We start from the raw sequence: 22,589 nt of genomic DNA, 5'->3' as shown, positions 1-22,589 counted from the left end.
CGACATCTTATATGTAAGTGAAATTTTGCATATACAAAGACTTCAGATGATTTCGTTATATGTACGTACATTTTCGTTGTCTGGGTATCCAATCTTCTATCATGCTGAAAACCAATAGGCCCATTCACAAGACGTTTCAAATCAGCTGATCGGAAGGCTCTTTGACAGTGCTTCTTTGGAAATGACAGCCTGGTGTTAGCACCGGTCCTCTACCGAAGTAAACAAATGCATAGACGGATCTGTCACATGAAAAGACCTATTCTACTCCATATTTTCGAAATTTCTTAGCCAAAGGCTTTGTGATCTTGCTATCAAAATTCACCGCTACTCTTACAGTTTGTTCTGTTTATCACATAAAAACCCGTGTTTTTGCTGAACATGACATTTCAACTTTTGAAATAACAAAGTTATACAAAAGTTACTCTTTTTTTAAAGGGTAGTTTAGGCCCTAATACTTGCTTCCGGCGTAAAATGGCGCAGACAACCCTGACAACTAATGAAAATACCATATATTCGCTTTAAGCAGATGATAATCACTTTTATCTATAAGCGTCTTTTTATGCATTTTTACTATCAAAACAAATAAAATCTTATGAAACCAATATCGACCGAGAACTTTTTTACTTTAAGATATAGAGAGTTATGTTCAACAATAACACGCGTTTTAATGTATCTAACAACTTTGAAGAAGACATAAAACATGTTAAAAATCTTTCTAAAAAGTTATGAACGAAAATGACTTCAAAGGAGTTTTTACATACAAATTTAAGCACATTAGACTGATGCAAATTTTGAAGTTTTTGCTCCCCTATGCTTAAACGGTGTCAATTATGATGAAAATCATTCTCCCAAAATTTGAAGTGATTTGGAAGAAATTTGGTTGTGCACACGCCATTTGAAGTTTATATGGAAAATACTATGGAAAAGCCAAACCTTTTGTGTTCAGTCCTCCATCTGCTCGTCATAATAATATATGAAAAAGCAAACACACTCTACCCATGTAAAATCTTCCCAGCTATAACTTTGCGAAGACCACATTTTGCTGGGACGTAAGGATAATTTGTTAATCTTGATTCCAAAGTCTGAACCATGCTGAGATGATCATTCAATTACTTTCAGAGCAACACTGCTTTTTTGCTGTAGAACATAGTAGCCTGGCATTGGTGAAGCTTACTGAAGGCAAACCCACTTTATGATGATGAATAACAATTTTTCCTGACGTCCAATCAAAATGTGGTCTTCGGAAAAGTTGTAGCTGGAAGAATTTCACATGAGAAGAGTGTGTTCACTTTTCCATAAAATATTATGGTGAAGAGATAGAGGTCTGAACACAAAAGGTTGGCGTTTTCCACAGTAATCTCCATATAAACTTCAAATGGCGTGTTGCACAGTCAAATTTCTTCCAAATCATTTCCAATTTTGGGAGGATGCTTTTTATCATAATTTTAATCGTTTAAGCATAGGGGAGCAAAAATTTCAAAATTTGCATCACTCTAAAGCACATTTTGTTAAAAAAATTATAACTCTTTTACGAGATTTTCAACATTTTTCGTGTCTTCTACAAAGTTGTTTAATATCCTAATACACGCTGAAACATTACAACTCTCTATCTCTTAAAGTAAATAAGTTCTCGGTCTATTTCGGCTTCATGAGGCCCATTTTTTATGGTAAAAACGCATGAAAATACTCATACAGACAACAGTTTTTGTTGCCTACCGGAAGGGAAGATATGGTTCTTCCTTGGGTAACGGTTGTCTGCGCTGGAAGCAGGTATTGAGGCCTAAACTACCCCTTAAAAAGAGTAATGTTTGAATAACTTTGTTATTTCAAAAGTTGGCGTGATGACATGTTCAGCAAAAACACGGGTTTTTATGTGACAAGAAAAATAAAAAAGTTAAAAATCTTGGAAAAAGGTTATAATAAAACATATGATTTTGAGGGGTTTCTTCACATAGAACGGCATATTTTCGTGGGTAAGGTAGTTATTACTGGTTTCAAATAAATTATGATAAATTTTACTTGGTTTAAAAATAATTGTAGATATGGATTACTCTAGCCAGGGATTCAGAATCTAGCCAGAGAAGCCCAACCGTTTTGAATCGTGGACCAAATCTCAAAAACAATCTTGTGTTGCGGGCAAAACTTTGAAGTTAAAAGGAAATTGAACATTTTGTGAAATCGAACGAAAAGGAGATTATTCTGTGTGTATTCTTCCCAGAATTCTAATGATGAACTTGCATAGGATTCTGAGAAAATTTCGCACAATTTCAGAATCTAGCAAAGAATTTTTCTGGAAATTCAGCTGCGGACTCCTGCAGAACAATGTCTTGGATTGTGTGTGTTAATGCTGTCCACAATTTCATAAGATTCCTTCTCAGAATTCTGTAAGAACTTCTTATGAAATTGAGCTTGCTTGAGCTTGAGCTTGATTGGCCGCCCGTGGATGCTACTCCAGTATCGCCAGATCAGCTGCACTTACACAAGGAACCAACCGAATGACTGTTTGGGACTAACAGGCATCCTCAGTGTATAAGTGCTGGTGATCTTCTATTTTTAGCGACAATGGTGCCTGCCACGTCAGAATGCAGACCAATGTGGGGAAGGGGGAGGAATTGATGATGCATTATACTGGCTCCCACGTAGACCGTATTTACCACTGCATCTACGCCAGAACATGCGGGAGTGTATGGATTGGGTGAAAGGCATGGCAGAAAGGTTTGCTTTTGTGGTTAGCAGACTACCTATGTATCATGCGTAAGGCAAGGCATGCGCGTGGAAGAATGGAAGCGTTAGGGAAACGGTTTCTTGTCCGTCTCTGGTTCTAGCGTTTGGTTTGCTATGAACGTATAGTTTGAGTGTGATAGTTTTGAATGGAAGATAGAAGCAAGTGAGAGATATACAACTACAAAGTACGAGGGACGGGACGGGCCTGGGATTGAACCCATGACCTTCTGCTTATGAAGCAGAAGCGGTAGTTATCAGACCACCAACCCCGTCTATCTGTAAGAACTTCTTATGAAATTGTGCTAAAACGCTTCGCACTATTTTATGAGAATTATATCCCTGACTCGGTGTTCATCTTGGCTAGGATTCTGTGAAATCATGCTCAATTTTCTGCAAGAGTTTTGTCCATCATTTTATGAGAATGTATCCCAAGTAATCTGTAAAGATCATGTCCGAGGCTATGTAAGAATTCTGCCCAAAACATTTTGATAGATTCTGTGTAAATCCCTTCAATTTTTATAAACACTTTTGTTCAACGCAGAGCTAGTAGCAGGTCTTTTTGAGAGACTTGGTCTCTATTTCAATACAAGTTTCTGTTTATCATGGAAGGTTTCTGAAGTCTCTTTTTCTGGTGTCTGTTTGGTTTCTTATTGTTTTCTTGGTTTCTATATGGTCTCTTTTCCTTTTTTTGATTCTCGTTTGGTCTCTTTTTTCTGACATGAGGTCTTTAAAGTTCCTATTTTTAAGTCAATCAGTCGCTACTATTCCAAAAGTAAGGTGGGGAAAAAGTTCGACATTGGTGGAATATTCAGTATTTCCAGAACGACTCTTAAAGTTTTAAAGAAATAAACATCCGTTCAACATGCATTTTTTAGTAGGTTCATCACGAAATTTGTTTACCATTAGCGGAAATATGAACACTTACATGCAGTAACAATTGCAATTAAATTGTGCTTATTCTGCGCGGCGTGTGAGATGACATGAGTCGAATGAGGTGACAATTGTCGACTCGCTCCCATTTGATTAGCATTAGTCGTCTCACGTCACCCGAGGTGAGAGCAACTCGTCTCAACTCACACGCCGCGCAGAATAAGCACAAATATTTTTTTTATAGAAGTTTTTTGAATTCTTTTTATTCTGCCTCTGATTACCTGTACTTGAAGCTACATTGTGACATACAAATAGTATTGCTCGACACAATAGTTTTTTTTTAGTTTCTTTATTAGTATTGCTGTTTGCATTTGACGTGCAAATATTGTTGAACTTGACTAGCAGAGAAATTCAAAATTTGACTTCCTTGTTACAGCATTTGGTGTTCCCGCATTTGTGATTTGCGTTTCAAACGCACACAGCAATATCATTCCAAACATTACATGCATTTCTTATATCTAGGTGTTCTGTGTTATTAGATAACACTATCATCCTAATTTGGTAAAAAAAAATTAAGATTTTATTAACAACATATTACATTTCATCTGCCGTAGCAGTTCAGATTTTTTACAGGTGAGTTGAGTTCACCTGCTTATGAGAGAAAAAAAAACACATTTAATTTACTTAACCTAAACCTATTACGCATTAATCGTGGCAATAGAAGATTGTAACGATTTTTGCCTGAAATTATTAATAGTTTTATTAGACATTTGTTCCAATGTTTCAACATTGGATTTTCTATGTAACTCATGAGTACTATACCAGGGAGGAAGCTTCAGAATCATTTTCAAAATTTTATTTTGAATTCTCTGCAGAGCTTTCTTCCTGGTATTACAACAGCTAGTCCATATTGGTACAGCATACAACATGGCTGGCCTGAAAATTTGTTTGAATATCAAAAGCTTGTTCTTAATACAAAGTTTTGATTTTCTATTAATAAGGGGATAGAGGCATTTTACATATTTATTACATTTGGCTTGAATGCCCACAATGTGATTTTTGAAAGTTAAATTCTTATCTAGCATGAGCCCTAGATACTAATCTTCATCTGACCAATTTATTGGAACCCCTCTCATCGTGACAATATGTCTACTTGAAGGTTTCAAATAAAGAGCTTTTGGTTTATGTGGGAATATTATTAGTTGAGTTTTGGAAGCATTAGGAGAAATCTTCCATTTTTGCAAGTATGAAGAAAAAATATCTAAACTTTTTTGCAATCGACGTGTCATCACGCAGACTTCGTCCTTTGGCGGAGAGGCCTGTGTCATCCGCAAACAAGAATTTTTGACATCCCTGAGGTAACTCAGGTAAGTCAGATTGACACAATAGTTATTTTATAATAAACATTTGAACACATATTTTCCCTTAAATGAACGGAATCTGGTACACTAATGGAATAACATTTGTTTTGAATTGAGCTAGGAATTTCAAAAAGAAATTTTAGACCTACTCGAACTTTTGCCCCACTTATATGAATTAAGGTTTGTTTTCCATATAGTAAAGTCAGTAAAATATAGAAAACAAATTATTCTTCTAATAAAATTTATATAAGTCCATATTGAAAATAACATCAAGTTGAGATATTCTGATAATAACGGTCTGGCGAGCACCGTGTGGCTATTATAAAAACGAATCTTCCACACACAGTTTAGTTCATTATAATATAAGAAGGCGGGACTAATCAAATGTTCTCTTCACTCGTTATCAGCAAGGCAGCGCGAAGAGAGTGTGCTCCTCGGTCCTGAGCTGCGAAGAAAGGCAACGTTTTAGTAAGTGAGTGAATGTGAAGCGACCGGTTGATTCAAATGGACAGATCGACCGTGATTTTGCCGAGGCTGTGATGTGGAAATGTGATTGAGCGAATTGTGAATATAAGATCTGTGAAATCAGTAGATAGAAGTGTGCTGGGGCTGTAGTTCCGACCCGCGGGTTCAATAGTATAAAGAAGTAAAGGCGAACGCTCAGCCATGGATGTAGTGTACACTTCGGATAGCTGCGATAGCGATTCCCGCGAGCAGAAGACGGCCGACTTCGGGCATGCCAACAAACGCCACCTGGACGAGGATTTGCTGCGAATGTGTAAAACCAAAAAAGTGGCCGAAGATATCGAAACATTGCTGCTCAATCATAACAACCTGTTGATCGTGCCGGCATCTATCGGCGAGTTTGCCAATCTACGCGTGCTGGACCTCAGCAACAATAGCCTCCGGCAGATACCGGACGAGATAACGCAGCAATGTCAGCTGACGACGCTGATTGCCAAGAACAATCTGCTTGACGACAAATCGTTGCCCAAAACTCTGCGATCGGCCCACGGTGGTGGTTTGAAGGAGCTCAACCTGAGCGGGAACCGTTTCACGCACTTCCCCGAGCAGGTGACCGAGCTCCGATCGCTCAAGTATCTCTATCTGGGGGGCAATCAGCTCACCAACGTTTCCAAGGACATCTGGAAGCTGCACAAGTGAGTACCATACTGCCGATCATAATGTGTCTGAAACCGTTATTGTCTACCAAATTGGCACCCACCATCCGAGAGATATAGTTTCAAGAATGTTCTTCATGAATTTTGGAATATTCTAACAAGGCCCATTAGTCGTGGCAATAGTAGATTGCAACGAATTTTGTATCATTTATAATTTAATTCGACATTCGTTCCAATGTTTCAACACTGTATATTCTATGTAACTCATGAGTACGATACTAGGAAAAAAGATTCAGAATTATTAAAAAAAATATGTAGAATCCTCTGCTGAGCTTTCTTCCATATTGGTACAGCATACAACATGGCTGGCTTGAATACCTAATTGTTTGAAGATCAAAAGCTTGCTTTTATGACAAAGTTTGGATTTTCTGTTGATAAGTGGATACAGAAATTTTATGTATTAGTTACATCTGATTTGAATGCCCTCAATATTAAAAGATATCAACTACCGAAAAGCTAAACATTACATATAATTTGCAATTGGATTAGATGGACAAATTGATGTGAAGATTTGCGAAAAAGTTACACGTCTTCTCAGTGAGAATCGAACTCACGACTCCCCGATCTCTAGTTGGGGCGCGTTAACCACTACGCCATGAGAGGACTCATGAACGCAGAAGTTAACCTGAATTCGATTTCAGCTCAATAATCACGTGGTCCTCTTTCGCAAAGTGCACCTCTTTCGGAAGAATTAGATGCCCATCCAAACACAACGCTTTCTATATATATCCAATGCCTAGCCCGAGAGCGCATTGTTTTTTAGGTATAGGAATAGCACACTACACTAGCCAGCAACTGCGCTGGCTGAGGTTTCTATTGTGTGGGCTTCCAATGGGTCGCGACGTTCTCAAACGACCGGTTACGGAACATGAGTCCGTTGCTCGATAAATACTTGTTTTAATTATGAATCGTGGTTTACGGCCAACCAGCCGAGTGGAAGTTTAACAACTACCGAAAAGCTAAACATTACATATAATTTGCAATTGGATTAGATGGACAAATTGATGTGAAGATTTGCGAAAAAGTTACACGTCTTCTCAGTGAGAATCGAACTCACGACTCCCCGATCTCTAGTTGGGGCGCGTTAACCACTACGCCATGAGAGGACTCATGAACGCAGAAGTTAACCTGAATTCGATTTCAGCTCAATAATCACGTGGTCCTCTTTCGCAAAGTGCACCTCTTTCGGAAGAATTAGATGCCCATCCAAACACAACGCTTTCTATATATATCCAATGCCTAACCCATTGGAAGCCCACACAATAGAAACCTCAGCCAGCGCAGTTGCTGGCTAGTGTAGTGTGCTATTCCTATACCTAAAAAACAATGCGCTCTCGGGCTAGGCATTGGATATATATAGAAAGCGTTGTGTTTGGATGGGCATCTAATTCTTCCGAAAGAGGTGCACTTTGCGAAAGAGGACCACGTGATTATTGAGCTGAAATCGAATTCAGGTTAACTTCTGCGTTCATGAGTCCTCTCATGGCGTAGTGGTTAACGCGCCCCAACTAGAGATCGGGGAGTCGTGAGTTCGATTCTCACTGAGAAGACGTGTAACTTTTTCGCAAATCTTCACATCAATTTGTCCATCTAATCCAATTGCAAATTATATGTAATGTTTAGCTTTTCGGTAGTTGTTAAACTTCCACTCGGCTGGTTGGCCGTAAACCACGATTCATAATTAAAACAAGTATTAAAAGATATGTTTTTATCTAGCATGCCCTAGATCTAGATACTTAACTTCATTCGAACAATTGTTTGGACCCCTCTCATCGTGACAACATGTCTACTAGAAGGTTTAAAATAAAGCGCTTCTGGTTTATGTGGAAATATTATAAGTTGAGTTTTGAAAGCATCAGGAGAAATATTGCAGAAAAAATATCCAAACTGTTTTGCAATCTACTACAGATGACACGCAGGCTTCGTCCGTTGGCGGATAGACCTGTGTCATCCGCAAACACAGATTTTTGACATCCCTGAGGTAACTCAGGTAAGTCTGATGTGAAAATATTCTATAATATTGGTCCCAAAATGCTGCCTTGAGGAACACAAGCTCTTACAGGAAGTCTTTCAGACCTGGAGTTCTGATAATTAACCTGAAGTGTACGATATGACAGATTACTTTGAATTATTCTAGCAATGTATGTTGGAAAATTAAAGTTTTTTAATTTTATAATCAAGCCTTCATGCCAAACATTGTCGAAAGCTTTTTCTATGTCTAGAAGAACAAGACCAGTAGAATAGCCTTCAGATTTGTTGGAACGGATCAAATTTGTTACACGTAAAAGTTGATGAGTGGTCGAATGTCCATGGCGGAATCCGAACTGTTGGCAAAAATTGAATTTTCATTGATGTGGGCCATCATTCTGTTCAAAACGACCTTTTCCGAAAGTTTACTGATGGAGGAAAGCAAACTGATTGGACGATAGCTACAAGCTTCTGCAGAATTTTGTCTGGTTTTAAAATTGGTACTATGCTAATTGAAAACATTTGTTAAATATATCAACTAAGAATGATAAGGTACTTTCTGGAACTTTCTTAATGAGGATGTAGTAAATTCTATCATCACCAGGAGCTTTCATATTTTTAATTTTTTTTCATAATAGTTCTCACTTCTTCCAAATCAGTCTTCCAGGAATTTTCGAAAACATTCTCTTGATTGAGAATATTTTCGAAGTCCTGAGTAACTTAATTTTCAATTGGACTAGTAAGTAAGTGCATAGCAAGTTTTTGAGCTTTTTCGCAATTAGTTAGTAATAATTTCTTTTCCTCTTTCAATGCCGGTATTGGCTTCTGGGGTTTTTTTCAAAATTTTAGATAATTTCCAAAAGGGTTTAGAGCCAGAGTCCAATTGAGAAATTTTATTTCCAATATTTTTGTTTCTTAATTGCGAAAAACGTTTTTTGATTTTTTCCTGCAAATCCTGTCATATAATTTTCATAGCACGATCGCGAGTGCGTCGAAATTGCTTTCTCCTCACGTTTTTAAGACGGATCAAGAGTTCAAGATCATCGTCTATAATCACGGATTCAAATTTTACTTCACATTTTGGAATTGCGATGCTTCTGGTTTCAACAATGGAATTTGTTAAAGTTTCAAGAGCATTGTCAACATCAAGTTTTGTTTGTAAAGTAATGTTATCATCAAGATTAGAGTCAATATATGTTTCATATATATTCCAGTCAGCTCAAGAATAATTGGAAGTAGAGCTGATAGGATTGAGAATCGCTTCATGGGAAATTTGAAACGTAACAGGGACATGATCAGAATCAAAATCAGCATGAGTAACTAATTGGCTACAAACAAGCCTAGAGTCGATTGAGACCAAATCAATCGTAGATGATTTTTAGAGGAGGAAAAACACGTTAGGCTATCAGGGTATGGAATTGAGAAATATCCTGAAAAGCACTCATCAAATAAAATTCTGCCGTTGGAATTATTTTGAAAATTATTCCATGACCGATGTTTGGCATTAAAGTCACCAATGACAAAATTTTTTGACTTATTGCGAGTCAATTTTCGCAAGTCAGTTTGGAGCAAATTAACTTGCTGTCCAGAGCATTGAAGAGGCAAATAGGCAGCTATGAAAGTATATTTACCAGGCTTTACACATGCCCCATCAAGTCGATCATTACGATTTAACAAATAGATATGATCTCTTTTGAGTTTAGATTAAGGTTTCAAATACGTTTCAGTAATAACAATAACTGCTATATGCACGTTATTAGCTGTAAGAAAATTGAACAGCTCGTCCTCTTTACCATTCAAGGAACGAGCATTACAATTTAAAATATTTAAATTATTATTAATTGAATCCATTAGAAAAACGTAATCCAATAACAATTTGATAAGTAAATTTTACACCAACTTGGACTGCTTCAGTCATAGTGGTGGCTTTGAACATTGTATCAATCATTAGATTCAATTGTTCTGTTAGAAAATTTAAGTCAGAGGCAGACATATCACTTGAAGTGGGTACATTTGATGATTTTCCTTTAGAATTTTCGGTAGACGAGAAGTAGATGTTACCTCTGACGGCAGGGTTTTTTCCATTTGATTTGAAACAAGTAGAATGGGTACTCATAGTACGAATAGGGGAGGTGTTAAAATTACCTGCTACAATATCAGCAAAGGATTTTCCGTGGGTAGAAACATTCGAAATTAAAAGATTCGAACGGCTACCCGACGGATAAAAATAAGCTTGTGAATGAGCATGATCATGATCTTCCTGATGGGTATGATTCTTGATCAAGCGATCGTTAACTGAAAAATGAGCATTGTTCGATACGGTACCAGGCATACTCCGGAAACGACCGTTATCGTAACGGATATTATCTTTCATCTGTCTGGCACAAGCCTCGACGACTCGCCTACGCGAAGGGCAAGCCCAAAAATTGGATTTATGATTGACCTTGCAATTGGCGCATATGAACTTATCGGTATCTTCCTTCACTGGACAGACGTCATTAGCGTGAGAAGAACCTCCGCAAATCATGCATTTAGCATCCATGCGACAATTTTTGTACCATGTCCACACTTTTGGCACACGGACATCGAACATAAGTCTAGCTTTTTCTAAAGCTCTAATATTTATTTATTATATTATTTATTATTTAAGGTTTTGTTAAAGTGAACTAAACAATATTCTTGAGAAAGTTTTTTCCGAACAATACCAGATTGGGTTCTCTTTTTCATAATGATTGCATGGACTGGCGAAAATCCAAGTAAATCATTAAAACGACAGTCAACGCGACAGTCTTCTTTCTTTCCGATCTGGAAGGAGACCTTGATTCCCCTAACGGAGTTCAAGATCTCCTGCCTGAATCCCCCAAATTCGGAACAACTGACCACGATAGGCGGCACTCTTTGCTTCCTCACTTGAATCAAAGAGCCTGGGCTAGAGACTTCTTCGATTTGGTGTTTGGAAAATTTGTCTAGAGCATCGAACTGATTGCATCCTTTCTTCCATTATTGCCACGAATGTTTATTATGACAGTTTGGAAGGAAGTTGTGAATTTAGAGTTTCTCCCTTCCTTTTGTTCGTGGTTTGAACCATGGTCAGTGAATAAACGAAAGAAGAAGTGACCTTTAAGAGTTTTTTTTTTTCCAAGACAGTGTCCAGGGAGGACTAATTGAGAAAACAACCTTGCCGACTCTTTTATCTATCTATGCTAATCCTATGGATATTTTTATTTGTTAGTGGTGTCCATTAGTGTTACAAATGGACACATGAATGAGCCCCAAATTAAACTTCATGGACATAATGGTAAATCATGATAACTTCCGCTGAAATATTTTAAAATACAAGTAGAAGACGAACGAATACGAATGGTGGGTGACGATTTAGTGAACATTTGTTCGTTGATAACGGTTTCAGACACTCCGTGACATATTCTTCTAAATCTTTAGATTTGATCATTAACCAATTCCCATCTCCTTTTCCATTTCCAGCCTGCAACTCCTCTCGCTCGGCGGAAACTTCATAACGGAGATCCCGGACACCGTCGGGCTGCTCAATAATCTCCACGCTCTTGTACTCTGTGATAACCTGATCGAGGCGCTGCCGAGCTCGATCGCCCGTCTGGTGCATCTCAAGTCGCTGCTCCTGCACAAGAACCGTCTCAAGCATCTGCCGCGCGAAATCATCACGCTGAAAAACCTCACCGAGGTAGGTCTTCCTTTTTCAATGGGGTTGAATTAGCCTAGATTGGGTTAGGCATATAGGTAGTTTGTGTTTCGCTTATCACTCACCCGTAAACGAGGAGAACGATGCTTTGATTTGCTTGGGTGGTTGTTTAAGTTGTAATGGCCGGGTTTTGCATTGTGCCCACAAAGAGACATTAAGATAAGAATCACCGGTCCGTCATACGTTGATCTGCGGCGAGCGAGCGACAATCTGATTGCAACGAGAAGGGTAATCAATTAAATTGACGCCTCGGGAATTGAGAGCTTTCTTAACTAATCTGCACTCGTTCGTGATTCAGCATGTTCCTCAGCATGATGCCGGTACCGAACGACTTGTTTTGGCAAGTATTCTAGTGAAAATGGAACGTAGTTCGTGCGTCACCAGCTGCGGTTGTGACCTGTTGTGACTATAAGGTCCGGATTAATCCACCTAGAACTACTACGTGTTCTTTAGACGACTTCAGAATAGCTTATATTGTGTCCTAATGAATGCTAACCAATCTGGCTATCAATCATCAAGCGTTCTTCTTTTTTCTTACGTTACGTCCTAACTTGAAGAGAGCCTGTTTAGTGTTTTGATTCACAGTTATTAACTGAAAGCTTTCTTTGTTAAATGCCCGTGAAAATCATCACTCTGCAATTTGTTGCTCAAACTGTCATTTGCATTTCCGTTACATGTCTTTCTACTGCCATACTGCATGAACAACGTAAAGTATGATGGACTTTATTAAAAGTCTCTGAAAGAATGTCCGTTAGTTCAAATTTCGGAAAAACTTCAGTAAATACACAGTAGAAGAATTTCTGAAGACAATTCTAAAAGAATTTCGATTTCTCAGAAGTAGGTATGTCGGCGGCATTTAGAATAGTGATTGCTCGATAGTTCTCACATTTTAGCTTGTCGCTCTTTTTGTAGATAGAGCATATAACCCCTTGCTTCCACTCCTCCGGTAGCTGTTCAGGTTCTGTCTCCCAGATTCTGACTATCAGCCGATGCAGACAAGCGACCAATTTCTCCGGACCCATCTTAATGAGTTCCGCTCCGATACCATCCTTCCCAGCTGCCTTGTTATTCTTGAGCTGTTGAACGGCATCCTTAACTTCCCTCAAAGTTGGAGCTGGTTGGTTGCTATTGTCCAACATTCCGACGTAGTCATTTCTTCCGCTGCCTTGAACCTCCGTGTCTGTGCTCTCAGCGCCATTCAAGTGTTCGTTATAGTGCTGCTTCCAACTTTCGATCACCTCGCTTCCGTCCGACAACATGCTTCCATCTTTATCCCTGTTCAATTCGGTGCGGTGCAACGGCTCCATGTATTCGCATTCCGTCTCCTCCAGGCGGCGCTGTTTCTCCTGGAACAGACGGGTCTGATGCTTCCGCTTCTGTCTATAGCGTTCCACGTTCTGTCGAGTACCTTACTGCACATTACTGCCCACGCTGCATTCTTCTCCTCCAGAATCATCCTAAACTCCTCGATGAACCAATCTTTTCGTTGACTCTGTTCAACGTACCCAACAATGTTCTCGCCTGCGGCATTGATGGCTGCTTTTATTCTACTCCAGCAGTCCTCGAGAGAGGTTTCGGCGAGGGAATCCTCTTCAGGCAACGTTTGTTTGAAATGCTGGGTGTATGCTGTGGCGACATCCGGTTGCTTCAGTTGCTCAAGGATATACCGAAGCGAGCGTCGGTACCGTAGGATGTTACCGATGGAGAGTTTTGGGCGCAGCTTTACCATTACCAGGTAGTGGTCATAGTCGATGTTACCGCCATGATTGGTCCTGACGTCGACAATGTCAGAGAATTGCCGTCCAGCAATCAGAACGTGGTCGATTTAGGATTCTGTCTGCTGTGGTAATCTCCAGGTGTATCGGTGGGGAAGGTGCTACGAATGGCCATATTCTTGAAGGCGGCGAAATCAATCAGTCGAAGGTCGTTCCCGTTCGTCAGCCGGTGGGCGCTGAACTTTCCAATCGTCGGTCTGAACTTCTCCTGGCCAACCTGAGCGTTTAGATCTCCTATGATGGTCTCGATGTCGTGGCTTAGGCAGCTGTCGTACTCGCGTTCGAGCTGCGCGGTCTTTATCATCATCAGTGCTTCCGGAGTGTGGGCTGTGCACGTTGATTATGCTAATGTTGAAGACCTTGATCCTCAATCTGCTCCTTCTTTCATTGATCGGCCACCACCCTATCACGCGTTTTTGCATGTCGCCTATCACGATGAAAGCTGTACCCAGCTCGTGTGTGTTGTCGCAGCTCTGGTAGATGGTATGATTACCTCTAAACTTTCGCACCATTGAACCCTTCCAACAAACCTCCTGCAGCGCTACGATGTCGAACTTGCGATCCTTCAATGCATCGGAGTATGCGGGTGCTTCCGATGAAATTGAGAGATTTACAAGTTTCCAATCACACAGCGTAACAAAAATGACATTTTTGCGTGTCTCAAGAACCAAATTATGTGTCTCTAGTAGATTTGGGGCCGCTGAATCTGATGCCGTTCTCAAAAATGTCCCAGCACGTCACAATTTTTAGATACAGGTCTCCAAAGTAGTATAAAACACTGGTTTAAGTGATGTTTACATGAAATTTAAAGTATGATTACTCAAACTTTTTTGTGATCCAATACAGTAAACATGCAAATAGGACTACAACTTTCATTTTAGATATAATTTGGTTGAAATTTCACGATAAAATTTAGTCTAAATCGATTTTATTCAACATGTTTGCAGTCTCCATACAAAACTCTTTGTTTTTCTTCTATGGCAAAATGCAATACTTTTCTAAAACACCAAAAAACAACTTTTGAGCATCGATAGAATTATGAACGTTGCTGATAAGTATTGTTATACACATAAAGTTTAAATTCTGTGGCAAATTAAGGTGAAGATGAATCGAAGCCAAACTTCAAATTTTCAAGAGCACGGATCTGGAGAACCAAACATTCGTTTGAGCTGAAAACTTAATCGATTGGTCAGTCGCTGGTGGTGACCAATCGATTATGTTTTCAGATTAAACGGATGTTTGGTTCTCCAGATCCGTGCTCTAGAAAATTTGAAGTTTGGCTTCGATTCATCTTCACCTTAAGCGAATAAATTTCCTAACAAGCTGGCAAACTTGCATGCAAGTTGGCTGAAATAGTCAAATTTTGCATTTTCAACTGCCAATATCTCAAAAACTAGACGTGCTATGATATTTTTGAAAACGGCAATGGATTCAGCAACCCTTAAATAAATAAATAACGGTATTTTGATGCTTGAGACAAAAACGTGTTCCGCAGTGTCATTAGTCCTTTGTCGTCGCATTGGTCGTCCTATGGAACTCGGACGAACTCGGCGCCCTAACATGGAATACAGAGACGCTCCAGGTTTGCAGAAGAAAACACCAAACACCCCCCGTTCCTTGTCAGCATACGACCAGAGTTCCCACCGTGGTTGGTTACCCGATCTCTTCCCTAAGGTTACTCGTACTCCGGCCAGTACCGCGAGGAGGTAGGGATAGGAGTTGCTGGGCAGAGGGTTAAGGACCACACAAACCGGTCTATTTTATTCTTGCAGGTACGCGAGGTACCAATGGTACGCCATGGCCAGCCATATACCGTTCCAGTAATGTAACACCAAGAATAAGAAGAATAGTATACGATAAGCGACAAATCCAGTTGTCTCTCGCCATTTGTACAGGCTTGTCATCAGATCAACTCGATTTCAAGTGGGCTGACCTAATTATTTCTTCCCTATCAATTCTAAATCAAAAGCTAACAAAAGAAAAAAAAAACAAAAGAAAGTTAGATTATAACATCTAAATATCCCTCGCTATATATCGTCCATTCAGCTACCTGCCTCGAATCACGGGTCCATTCAGAGTATCTCGTCAAGCCAGTAAGCCACCACAATGATTGTCGACCTCGTAGCGATTGAAAAAGCTTCAAATTACCACTTATCAGTAAAGCGTGCTTATTTCAATGTCCTGAATCATGGCCGTTGACCCACCCGAGCCAGACAACCGCCAAGCCGGCTTACCGGAGGCATCTTCTCGGCGGTGATATCAGCAATTCAGTTCTAGCCAGTTTAATCCTTATCTAAGCAAAAATTGTCACCACGTCCCATCAAGCATCTATGCATACTGCAACTTAGTTGCATGTTTTCTTGTCTATTACAGCTCAGTTTGCGAGACAACCCGCTGGTCGTGCGTTTCGTCAAGGATATGACCCTTAATCCACCCACCCTACTGGAACTGGCGGCCCGTTCGGTGAAAGTGGCCGCGCTGCCGTTCGGTCCCGAGGATCTACCGCGGACGCTTATCGATTACCTGCAAACCGCCAACTGCTGTGTTAATCCTAACTGTAAAGGTAAGCAAGTCACTCGAGTCCGCTGCGTCCGCTTTTTTTTTTGTTGGCTTTGTCCCGAAACATATTGATTGTGCTCACTCCAGAAAAATGGGCAAACTTATCTAATGTGTCTATTATATTCTCATTGTGATTTCTTATCTCACCCCTCTCAGGAGTATTCTTTGATAATCGAGTGGAGCATATCAAATTTGTCGACTTTTGTGGAAAATATCGCATCCCCCTGTTGCAGTATTTGTGCTCTTCGAAGTAAGTATTGACAAAGTACTCCAATTAATTATTGTTTGTAATGACCCACGCATGAGCGTAGCCAGGATTGCCATCAAGGCATATCGAATTTCTCGCAAAATAATAGATCAAGTTTCTTTTAAAGATTTCTAGCTCAATTCAAAACAAATGTTGTAATTGTTCTGAAATCGTTTTAGGTTTGAGAAAGTTATAGCTATTTGTTGTTTTGTACGCGAAATTGTAATTGTAGGTAGAATTTTCATTGTATGAAACAAAACAAAATAAAATAAAATGTTAGGCTGACCAGACGTTTAGGGTCAAGTAATAATGGTACAAAAGTCAAAACTGAAAAAGCAATTTTCAGCTTCTAAGCCAACGAATCGAAGAAAATAAAAACACACAGCTGTTTTATTTGGCACCTAAAAGAGCTGTGTGTCTTTATCTTCTTCGATTTCTCTATTTAAAAAAGATAAAACTGCATCCTGCAAATTTTGACTTTTGTACCATTTTTAATTGGACCTTAAGTTAATCAAATTGACCTTGACCTTCCAGAATATGATACTTTCACCGTAATAGTTTTCGACAAATTCCTTGCAAAATCCGTTGCGAGCGAATGCTTGACGCAATAATTGAATGATCTTTAGCAGAAGTCTGATTTTGAGTAGGAATCCAAGTAATTTAACATGACACAATGTTCAATTGATCTATGTAACAACTCAGTTTATTTAACATTTATGTTTCGTCGGCCAGGGGAGGAAACGTCCCTCTCTGGCTACGCCCATGGACCCACGTGTCTAATGTTGATTTGCTTTGTTTCGTTCACAGGTGTATCAGCGATACCAAAACGGCGGAGGTTTACGGTGAGCCCAGCAGCAGCATGATGCGCAAAGTATTGCTCGGGTGACTTTTGGATCCGGATCGGGCTTGGTTGGGAACCGAAGCCAGCGTAACGTTATCTTCGGTTAACATTTATTGTGGGTGTCGTTTGTTATTCGTTGTAGTCGAACATATGTCGAAGGTGAATTACAATATTGTAGAACAATATTTCAACCAACTAACCTATTTACAAAGTCTCAATCATATCGAGAACTCTTTGATAGTCAAATACGTGCACGTATATATTTCACGAACAACTCCTATATGTTAATGTTTTACAATGTGATTTGCTCATAGAGCGTTCGAATTTTTGTGCGATTTTCAAAAACTACTAGCTGAAGAAGCGAAAATCAATTGTTGAATCAATGAACAGATCAGGTCATTTACAAATTTGTGTTATTGTTTTTTGAGATCCGAAATAGTCCTTCTCGACATTTATAGGTTTATGCTATCTGCTGGATAGGTTAAGATCACTTATTTTTAATTCATCCCTACTTTTTAAATAGACTTTTAAAATTCCTGGAATGGTAATAGTGGTAGGCTTGAGTTTTTGCGAAAATCACGTGGCTCTTCTAATACAGTAGTTCAAAATTGTAAATCTCATCAAGTAGCCTATGTTGGGTACATGAATTTTCTAAATCTGTAGTGTCATTGAAGGCTGTAAATGCGGGAAATAGAACATCTTTCTATAGTAGTTTTGGGTTGCCCTTAGCAGGGTGTTTTGCTATGTTCAAGGCATTTTGCCTACAGCAGCGATACGAGTGAGTTTCACTGGCTCCGCTGACTGTGATTTTCTACGCTTGCCTACTGTAGTCACGGTGCTCCCCTGACCGTTATTATCAGAAAAATCTCCATCAAATCTGTGCTCACCAGTCGATTTCTATAGCTAAGCTGCATGTCTGGGCAAAATTTAAAAAAAAAATCGTAGGGCCCGTTTTGAAGTTACGCCACTAATTCAAAGGAAACCTGAGATATTTTAACGAGTTTTCATTGGCCGTGATTATCAGAATAGATATAATATTAAAATTTGAATCAAAGTTGGTTTATATAGTTATTTGTAACTTCTGGTATGAGTTTTGAATGAAAAGATAGACAAAATTTGGAGTTACGTCCTTGTGCAAGTCTAACCATTGAAAACACTAATTTCCAATAGATTAATTAGGCATTCTTTTAAGCAGGCATTCCGTTAAGCATGTGTAAATGTTTTGAATGACACATTGCACTTACATGTCACCAATATCTTTCACAATTGATCATTTTTTCAAAGGCTCAAGCGCTCTAAGGCATTACGGAGCAATTTTCGTGTCATTATTATTATTCATAAAATATTTCTATGGCCCAACTAGCTACCTTGGGCTTAGAAACTGGAACTTGCGGAGATGGTCTTCGGGTATTCGGGGTAATGGAATTCAAAGCCCCTTGATTGTATTTTGAAAAGCCCCTTGATAATTTTGAAATGATATATAAAATATGGTAAAAACAGAGTTGTTCATGGATTTAACGTAAATCCCAGATTTGATGACCGGACAATCGTAAACTGTTCTGTGGCCCTGTTGATAACCTGCTGGTCTACCTACCAGAATATGGTTTCAATCCTACACAAACTGAACATTTCCATGTAAACTTTTATTTGTTTTCGATCGCAGACTGTGCTTGTGAAGTAAAGAATCACCAGCTGCTATGACTCATCACAAACGAAAATACTTTGGAAGCTTCACAAAGTTTTCCAAATTGACAAAGACAAACATTCAAAATTAGGCTCTGTAAATGCAACAATTTTGAACTCTATTAAACAAAATAAAACGGATGTTCTAAACTTTGCATTTCTTCCATTTGTATCGCTGCTTTCTACGTTGTTAATTTTATTTTATTCCATACACTGCTACCCATAACCGAAAACTTAACTCGTGAAGTATTCCTTGACGTATACTTCGCTTCGATGTACAACAGGCAACAATCAATTGCATGTAAAATAATCTGAATCGTGAGTACATGGGTTCACCAAACTAGCCAGAATATTGTGCTACAAGAACTAATTTGGTTACATGATGAAATTAGCTCCGTAATACCTCTCCGTAACACTTGAGCCCATGGAAAATCAGTTGATTGTGAAATACTTTGGTGGCATATAAGTACAATGTGCCATTGAACACATTTGAATATGCTCTAAGGTATAAGAATGCCTAACTAATCTAGTTAAAATTAGTGTTTCAATGGTTACACTTCGAAAAGAGCGTAACCAATTTTTTGATCTTCTCATTCAAAACCCATTCAAGAAGTTACAAATAACTATATAAACCAATTTTGATTCAAATTTTAATATTATATCTATTCTGATAATCACGGCCAATGAAAATTTTCATTACGAAAAGATCCTGAACCGACCGGAAATTGAACTCAAACACCTCCAGCATGGATTCGCTTTGTAGCCGCGGACTTTAACCACTCGGTTAAGGAAGGCCCAAGGTAGCTAGTTGGGCTATAGAAATATTTTATGAATAATAATAATGACACGAAAATTGCTCCGTAATGCCTTAGAGCGCTTGAGCCTTTGGAAAAATGATCAATTGTGAAAGACTTTGGCGACATGTTAGTGCAATGTGTCATTGAAAACATTTACACATGCTTAACGGAATGCCTGCTTAAAAGAATGCCTAACAAATCTAGTTAAAATTAGTATTTTAATGGTTACACTTCCAAAAGGGCGTAACCATTTTTTTTTTATCATCTCATTCAAAACTCATACCAGAAGTTACAAATAACTATATAAACCAACTTTGATTCAAATTTTAATATTATATCTATTCTGATAATCACGGCCAATGAAAACTCGTTTAAATATCTCAGGTTTCCTTTGAATTAGTGGACTTACACATTCAAAAGGGCGTAACTTCAAAACGGGCAATACGATTTTTTTTAAATTTTGCCCATACATGCATCTTAGCTATAGAAATCGACTGGTGAGCTCAGATTTGATGGAGATTTTTTTCTAATAATAACGGTCAGGGGAGCACAGTGGTAGTGTGAATTTCAGAACTTTTCCCAACTCTGGTTGGAATCCCTGGCCGCATTAAATGTAGAGCTGGCAAATGTGGGTACAGTGAGTATTCACTGGTCCCACCCCGAAGAAATACCTTAAAGTAGTTCCGGGGAGATAAGTGTCTGAGGCCAAGGGCAATGTCGATAGTGTATAGTGCATGTCATATTACTTCATTTCAATAGATAGGTATTGAAGTACCGTAAAACGGGGTAACTTTGATAGTTTTCTTTCGAAGGAAACTTCAATATTTATGCATGTTGTTTCAAAGAATTACAATTTATATTTTAAAAACAAGTACTGACATCCTAGTTATCGATTGCACTTGATAGATTGCCGAAAGATTTATTATTAATGGATATATTATTTTTCATATAATCGGAAGTCGGTTTCCTGTTTTGGGGTAACTTTGATAATGGAGTATAAATCGAACGAAATTGAATGAATTACGGAACATTTATAGGGCGTTGCATACCTCTAGACGTTTATTGCTATATGGAAATTTTTGTCTTAGATTACAAAAATGGTTCCAGTTTGTAAACATGATTAATAAAAACTTCGTTATTCGTTTAATATGTTGTTGTTACTATCAAAGTTACCCGCATTATCAAATTTACCCCGTTTTACGGTATCGATTTCTGTACAGTTCTTGTTTTAATTCCTCGGAGATTGATAAAAATCGAATGTGATGCAAAGTTCCCTCTATTTATACCCTTCATAAAGACTTACTTACATCTCAGTGAAGGCGCGCTCCTTATCAAACATAATTGATTTGATTCCTTAGGAACCAAACCGGTAGTACTGATATTTGACCATACAACGGGACTCTAGTCCCATCTTTGTTTCGCTTTTAAATGATTCCCAGAAAAATACTAGAAAAAAGAGGATTTGTACTAGCAGAAAAAGCGAATCAAGCCAGAATTTTTTTTAGTCATCAGTCCTTGAATTACCAGTATTTAACAGTACTTGTCGAGTTTGTACACGCAAAAAAAATGTGCGGTAAAAACTACCATTTCAGGGGGTTAACTTAAGGTGAAACAGTTTGGAATCAACTTCTAAGATTGCACTAAAACTTCAAAGGCACAAATCTCGTGAAGAAAGCATCCCACAACAGTGCACTTTTTATTTTGGCTTTGTGCACTAGCAGAAAGCTTAAAATAAGAAGAGCAGGAACGTTTGCCAACTATTTCTCCAGTTTTGTGCCTTTGAAAACGTGAGTAGGGAGAGAAGTCGGCCATTGTGCCGGCCATCTTTGGATTCCGAGATGTTTCACCTTAAGCGCTCGCACCGGCAAATTTCAGCAGACCAGAAATGCGCTTGATTTTACCATGTCTGTAGTTGGTATCAGATTGTTGTAAATTATTTCTGTCAAATGTACCGTGGGGTGCCGTAAACATAGTAATTTGGTCTGAATTTCCATGGTAGTTTTAAGAATGAGCGTAGTCAGCTAAAATAGTTATTCTTACCACAGATTTTTTCCCGTGTACTCATGACTTTTGTCCTGGCTTCAAGAGTAGTCTCGGGACTCACAACCATCTGCTAAGTAAAATAGATTCGATTCCAGAAACTGTTGCCAGTTACAAGGACTTTGTAATGTGCATACTTGAGTTACCAGAACATATTAGCCTAGTCCGACAAACAATATGAGACTACACTCAAAATAATCCAAACGTCATTGTTACGTGGAAAATCACGTAGGCCAGTTCAAATTCATTTTATCCTGACTTCACCTGACTAAGGTAATGATCACCAGGGCATATATAATCATCAAAAAGATACCCGGTCATTTTCACTACGGTAGCCCATTACACTTACGTGAAATTCACGTAGACACTTAATTCATTCTGAGTTTTGACATTTGCACATTGCGTTCATTCTGTGTTCAGCTCAAATATAAAGATGGTGGCCACTAGTTTTTTCAAGAGCATTTTTGATATTCCGCTTGATCGTTTTCGAGGTAAATATTTAAATATGGTTTAAATACTGGATAATACTATATTAATTAGGAGTTTATCTAATTGATTAGAAACACAGCAAGGCCGACACGCAACATTTGGAACGAACCAGCTCCTGAATTGTTTGGCACCGGCCGGAGTCAAACGGAGAACGTGCATTTACTGTAGTTTTTTACCCATTCTACAGACATGTTCGAATGCCGCTGGACTATACCGAGAATACAATTATATAGTGTTTCAAATCACCTACAAAATGCGTTGCTAATTTATGCTGGGTATCGACTGAATCTAATAAATATTTTAATTTCTCTAGTTTATTGCTTTTTTCTAGAAATT

General features: G+C 38.7%; 1 protein-coding gene and 1 long non-coding RNA gene across 6 annotated transcripts in view; both read left to right on the top strand.

The window, feature by feature from the left end:
• Nucleotides 1-17,651, top strand: part of LOC5566166 (leucine-rich repeat-containing protein 58) — a 40,297-nt gene extending 22,646 nt beyond the window's left edge. For all 5 annotated transcript variants that reach the window (XM_021854597.1, XM_021854596.1, XM_001650495.2 and 2 more), the window contains exons 2-6: nucleotides 5,363-6,115; nucleotides 11,588-11,804; nucleotides 15,971-16,160; nucleotides 16,313-16,406; nucleotides 17,211-17,651. In XM_021854597.1, coding sequence (XP_021710289.1) covers nucleotides 5,622-6,115; nucleotides 11,588-11,804; nucleotides 15,971-16,160; nucleotides 16,313-16,406; nucleotides 17,211-17,289 — 1,074 coding nt within the window. In that variant the 5' untranslated portion in view covers nucleotides 5,363-5,621 and the 3' untranslated portion in view covers nucleotides 17,290-17,651. The remainder of the gene's footprint in view (nucleotides 1-5,362; nucleotides 6,116-11,587; nucleotides 11,805-15,970; nucleotides 16,161-16,312; nucleotides 16,407-17,210) is intronic.
• On the top strand, nucleotides 11,811-12,340 carry LOC110679572. Its single transcript, XR_002502598.1, has 2 exons — nucleotides 11,811-12,050; nucleotides 12,121-12,340. It is a non-coding gene; the product is annotated as an uncharacterized LOC110679572 (long non-coding RNA).
• Nucleotides 17,652-22,589: the final 4,938 nt, after the last annotated feature.

The sequence above is a fragment of the Aedes aegypti genome, chromosome 3 (assembly GCF_002204515.2).
Source record: "Aedes aegypti strain LVP_AGWG chromosome 3, AaegL5.0 Primary Assembly, whole genome shotgun sequence".
NCBI classification, from domain to species: Eukaryota; Metazoa; Arthropoda; class Insecta; order Diptera; family Culicidae; genus Aedes; species Aedes aegypti.
This window is presented reverse-complemented; position numbering and strand designations above follow the sequence as displayed.